General features: G+C 37.7%; 1 protein-coding gene across 1 annotated transcript; it reads right to left on the bottom strand.

The window, feature by feature from the left end:
• Positions 1–3,962: 3,962 nt before the first annotated feature.
• LOC112777897 (uncharacterized) lies at positions 3,963–4,457 on the bottom strand. Its single transcript, XM_025822280.1, has one exon. The coding sequence runs from the start codon at positions 4,455–4,457 to the stop codon at positions 3,963–3,965; it is 495 nt and encodes a 164-aa protein (XP_025678065.1).
• Between the last annotated feature and the right edge of the window lie 1,260 nt (positions 4,458–5,717).

The following is a 5,717-nucleotide window of genomic DNA, read 5'->3' as shown; positions in this document are numbered from 1 at the left end:
TTCCGTGGAGACATTTCTAAAGAAAAATTGTAATCTTCTGGGGTGTGAGCAATTTTCATAGTTGGGACCGAATTCCTCTTTGTTGCATATATGCTGGACATAGATCAATTGGTTCATGATAGAACAGGAGGTAAGAAATTCGGTATCCGGATGCAACGTCATAGCATTTGGAGTTATTAAGTAGCCACTAAACATTGTCTAGTCCTTCGCCCAGAGTTATTGTTAAAATTTGTTGTGCTAACTCAGGAGAAAACACCTCTGAGATAAGCTGTTGGTTCCATTGCTTATTTTCAGAGAAAAGGTCTTTGACTAACATCATTCGGTTTAATGCTTGGCTGGATTTGTTGTTGCAGGAAACTCTATATGGGAAAGTTGAAGGAAGCCAGGGGTCTCTGAAGATCCGAATGGACTTGTCGTCCCTCACTTTCCAGATTGTGCCTTTTTCTGTCATACTTCGTCCTTGGAGAAGACTCTACCATCCCGAGGAAGGTAATACTCCTTTATCTGCACTTAGTAGATCCCCATACCTTTAATATCTGTCCTTTAGGATTTTAGCTAGGAGAGAATTAGGTTGGGTTATGAGTCTCCAGCATTGCTTGCCCAGCAAATCTAGATTATGTGCTCGCGGGTCTTTCACACCCAGTCCTCCCTCGCTTTTTGGCCTTGTCATCTTATCTCGGCTAATCTAGACCATACGTCTTTCCTCTCCGCGTTGTTCCCACCAAAATTGAGTCAAAATACTATGAATATCCTTCAGTAAAGTATATGGGAGTCTAAAACAAGATAAGGTATAGATAGGTACTGCTTCCCCTACTGCCCGGATCAAAATCTGATGGCCTCCATTTGACAATAAACTCTTTTTCCAGCCTTGCATCTTCTTGAATACCCAGTCTTTAATGGAATTGAAGGTGGTTTTTTTTTATCTATTGATTATTGAAGGGAGCCCCAAGTACTTGTCTTGTGCTCCAATATGAATAATGTTCATCCTTGTTCCCAGTATTTCCCGAGTAGCATCAGGAGTGTTGTTACTAAAGAAAATTACTGACTTAGATAGATTAATCTTTTGTTCGCTAAAACTTTTATATGCCTCCAAAAGCTTTAGGATTCTATCACAACTTTCCTCAGAGGCCTTGCAAAATAAAATAGAGTCATCAGCAAATAACAAGTGATTAACTGTAGGGCACCTTCATGTTACCTGGATACCGTGAATTAAACCGTTTTGCTCTGCCTTGTGTAGCAGGAAGGATAAACCTTCCGCACAAAAAATAAAAAGATATGGTGATAGAAGATCTCCTTGTCGGATCCCTCTATTTAGTTTGAAAAAACCAAAAGGTTTGCCTTCCACAACAACAGAATAAGAAACTGTGGTAACTAACTTACGGATCCAGCTAATCCATCGTGTGCTAAATCCCATTTTTTCCATTATGTACCAGAGAAATTTCCATTTGACCCTATCATACGCTTTACTCATATCAAGCTTAATATCCATTTCATGCTCCAGCCCCCGTTTCTTTGTTTAAGATAGTGCATGCACTCATGGGCAATTAAAATATTATCAGAGATAAGCCGTCCCTTCAAAAAAATGCTCTGATTAGGACCTATTAACTTATTCATACAGCTTTGTAATCTATGCACCAAAATTTTAGAGATAATCTTGTACACTGTCGTAGATAAGCTGATAGGCCTAACCTGGGACATGTTGCTGGCGTCAGGAACTTTCGAAATTAGGCAAATATTTGTGTGATTAACACTTTTCAATACCCTCCCGCCTCCAAAGAAACTTTTAACGGCTCGTGTTACATCCTCCTTTGCAATGTCCCAATATAACTAAAAGAATTTTGCTGTCATTCCGTCGTCTCCTGGGGCGCTTTGAGGATGAACGCTGAAGGCAGCCCTCTTAATTTCCTGGTCTGACACTGATTTTTGTAACCTACGGTTCATGAAAGTTGTAACCTTAGGCTCAAAATTAGCAAGAAAAGGCTCTGGATCCTCCTGATTGGTAGATGAAAAAATGCTTGTAAAATATTCCTCAGCCACTATTGCAATGTCAGCTTGAGAGGATACCACTTCCTCGTTTCCTCCTACTAGTCGCCAGATTTTGTTCCCCATTGTACGCACTTTAAACTTTCTGTGAAAGAATACTGTCCCCTTCTCTAAGCCACTTGAGCCGGGACTTCTCCTTCTAATACATTTCTTCATTTAGGTATGCCTTTTCAAGCTTCGATTCAATCTCGTGGATCTCGGTTCCGCTGCATATCCCTGCTGTCCTTATTTCCTTCAGTCGGGCCTTAAGTGTCTCAATCTCCTTCTTTGAATTTGACCAATTACTTTGTTGCCATTGCACAAGCTTGTGGTGACACAATTTTAATTTATGAGCGACGATATACATCGGAGAACCTTCAATTGAAGAGGCCCAGGCTTCCTAAACAATAGTCCTTATCTCCTCCGTACTACACCATCTCTCTTGGAACTTGAATCTTTTTTTTTTTATTTTTCCATTCGAGGGTTAGTGTCCATCAGTAAAGGGGCATGATCTGAACCGTTTTCAAAAAGTTTGAGGATGGTTGGATGATAGTAAAATTGTAATAGCTTTCCGTTTACTAGTACTCTGTCCAAACGTTCCTGGATCAATTCATTCCCTGCCCTCCTATTGCTCCAAGTGTATTGTCTTCTGATCATACCTAGATCCACCAGATCATTGTCACTAATGAAGAGATTGAAGGCTGTCATAGATGATAAAGACGTGTCACTACCCCCCGCTTTTTCCTCTGGTGTAGTAATTGAATTAAAATCACCCAAGAGAGCTATTCCTCCCGAATTCTGCCCTACTATCGCCGAGATCTCTTGAAATTGGGTTGTTCTTTCTTGTTCACTGCAGCTAAGATGAACTCCAATTATACTCCATTCCTCATTGTTTGCCACATCCTTCACTATAGCTTGTATATAGAAACTGGAACTGCTGGTAACTTTAATATCGCACCCTTCTTTCCACGCCATGGCCAGGCCTCCGGCAATACCATTTGGGTTAACAATATGCCAATTACTAAAACCACCCGACCTCAACTTCACTTCCACCTTTCGAGTTTGGTTTTTGGTTTCACAAATAAAACCAACTCGGGGGAGTGGGATTGAGATATCCCTTTGAGGTTATGGATTATTAGGGGTCTCCCCAAACCCCGACAATTCCATGTAAGAATCCTCATGGTATTTGGGTGCCATTTGACGGCTAGCACCCTTCGCCTTCTCCTTATCGGCATTCCTTTCCTCCAAACATACCTTTTTCTGTTTTGTTTCATTCTCCATATCTGCTGCCCTCCTTTTGTTGCCACTTACATGCTGGTAGTTTTCCCCTCTTTGTCTAGCAATCTGTTTGATCTTCGTCTTTCTTAAGTCCTCTTTATTCGTAGCATTCTTCTTCAGCTGAACTTCCATAGGGTATGCCGTTGGATTAGCATCACCCAACAGGATCAGAGTTCCATTTTCTTCCATAGGCTGACCCTCTTTTTCTGGGATCTGATTCAGTACTACTTTATTCCTCTTGTCCAGAGAGTCCGGTACCCTTTTCCTGTGCCTCTATTATCCTTCATGCTCATACCAGCAAAGCCTTTTATTAGCCATGTACGGGGTGATTTCTTCTTTGGCTGTGCAGGTCTTAAATTAGAAGTTTTATCCCCAGACATGTCATTTCCACCCTCTGTATCCACTCTTTTGCCGACTTGATCAGCTTTAACCCACTTTCTAATGCTGTCTTGTGTGATCTGATGCGCCGTCAAGTCTGTGATCAGCTTGCTACAATGTTTTGCATCATGCCCTAGGTACGCACAATAGGTGCAGACTTTACCGAAGCGCTCATATCGAACACCAACCTCCATTACCCTTTGTTTCGGTCCAACGAGCTGCAGGCTATCTCTAGCCTTATTTTCTCCATCAAGTTGGATTTTTGCCTTCATAATTCTAGATTCTTAGCCTCTAACACTAAGGAATCCTACTTCAATAACCTCTCCAAACTTCTCACCCAATTTTTTCCCTACATCCAATATTTTGTATTCCTCCGGAAGACCCCAAAATTGAGACCATACTGAAAAGTACCAGAGTCTTTTCTCCACTACTTTCTCATCCGCATTCCATCTCTGGACGTGCAGTACATAATCTTTAAAGAACCACGGCCCTCCTCTTTCAATTCTTTTCGCATCTTGTTCTGAATCAAAAAAGAATTGAAATCTATTATTTCCTTTCTCCACCGTACGAAATCCCATTGGTCTCCCCCAAATCACCTTGAGAGTGTTGTCTATTATTCCTTGGGAAAATGGTTTATCTGCAAACAATATCCCAAGAAGACTTTTAGAACATGCCTCAGTTCCCTTAACAATTTTCTTAGCCCCTAAATGTACCAAATTCTCCGTTTCCTCCTCGTTATCTGAGCTGAATTGTTTATTGCCTCTTTCCCCTGTCTCCATCATGATCAGAGTATATGTTCCAGTTCGAGTCAACGATCAGAGATTGTGTGACTTTGAAACTGAATGGAAATAAGCAAGAGAAGAAACCCTAGAAAGGGTACTTGGAAAAAACTCTAGCAGAGTACTTGTTAAAACCCTAAAGGTTCACTCTTAATTTTGTAAATTTTAACTCTTTAAATAATAGCACAATTAAATAAAGTATTTAGTTAATTACGTAAAAGTTATTTAAAATTTAAAATGGTTATATTTGAATTATGGTTAGAATTTAAATATTTAGTTAGAATTGAAATGTTAAATTTATACTGGAATTTAAATTTTAAAAACTTAAATACTAAAGAAGTAAAGATGCAATCATATAACAATTTAAAATTTACAAACAAAATATTTTATTTAATCTGTATTTATTAATTAAAGAATTTGAATTTAAAAAATTAAAAAATACTAATAATAAAAAGATATTAATAAATTTTTAAATTAGTATTGAAATAATAAATAAGATTGAAAATTTAAATTATAAAAATTAAATTTCATTAAATATTTATTATTATTCTTATTATAGTGTTAAAAAAATGGTGAACACTCACGTGATTCAACTTCATGTGAAGTTGATAGCTAAGAGCCGTTAAATGATTTGACTAAATTTTTATCTAACGGCTTTCAGTTATCAACTTCACGTGAAGTTGACTGCACCTGAGTTTCCACCTAAAAAATTATTGGATCAAGCCCAATCTAATTTAACATACGACAACTCATTATATTATGTGTTGTCCTAGTTTCTTCTTCCTTCTCCTTCTTCCTCCTCTAGCATCATTTATTCTTCATTTCTTCTTTAAAATGCATCTTCTTCCTCTTTAAATTAAGATTCATGTTATACATATTTATCATAAAAAGAAAAAATTAATCTCATTTATTCTATTATTCTTTTTTATTTTCTTTTTTTTTTACTATACTCTTTTTTCATACTATTGCTCTCTGTTTATTATGCTCTCTTACTTCATCCATTTTGCAGGTGATGAAGCATAAATGGCATCCTCCATTTCGCGAACAACAAAGCGAAAATGGAATCCTCTTATTTTGTGGACGACGCATCAGAAATAGCTCTGACACGTATGAATCCATTTTGCGGGCACTACGTTTAAAATGATAGTAAAATTCATTTCACAAATGCTTCACGTGAATTAGCTATACATACTTTGGCAATATTTTTTCGCCGTGCATATTTATGGAATTAAAATATTTTTAATATTTATATAAATAAAA

The sequence above is a fragment of the Arachis hypogaea genome, chromosome 19 (assembly GCF_003086295.3).
Source record: "Arachis hypogaea cultivar Tifrunner chromosome 19, arahy.Tifrunner.gnm2.J5K5, whole genome shotgun sequence".
NCBI classification, from domain to species: domain Eukaryota; kingdom Viridiplantae; phylum Streptophyta; class Magnoliopsida; order Fabales; family Fabaceae; genus Arachis; species Arachis hypogaea.
The sequence above is the reverse complement of the archived record's forward strand: the minus strand, read 5'-3'. Positions and strand labels throughout refer to the sequence as shown.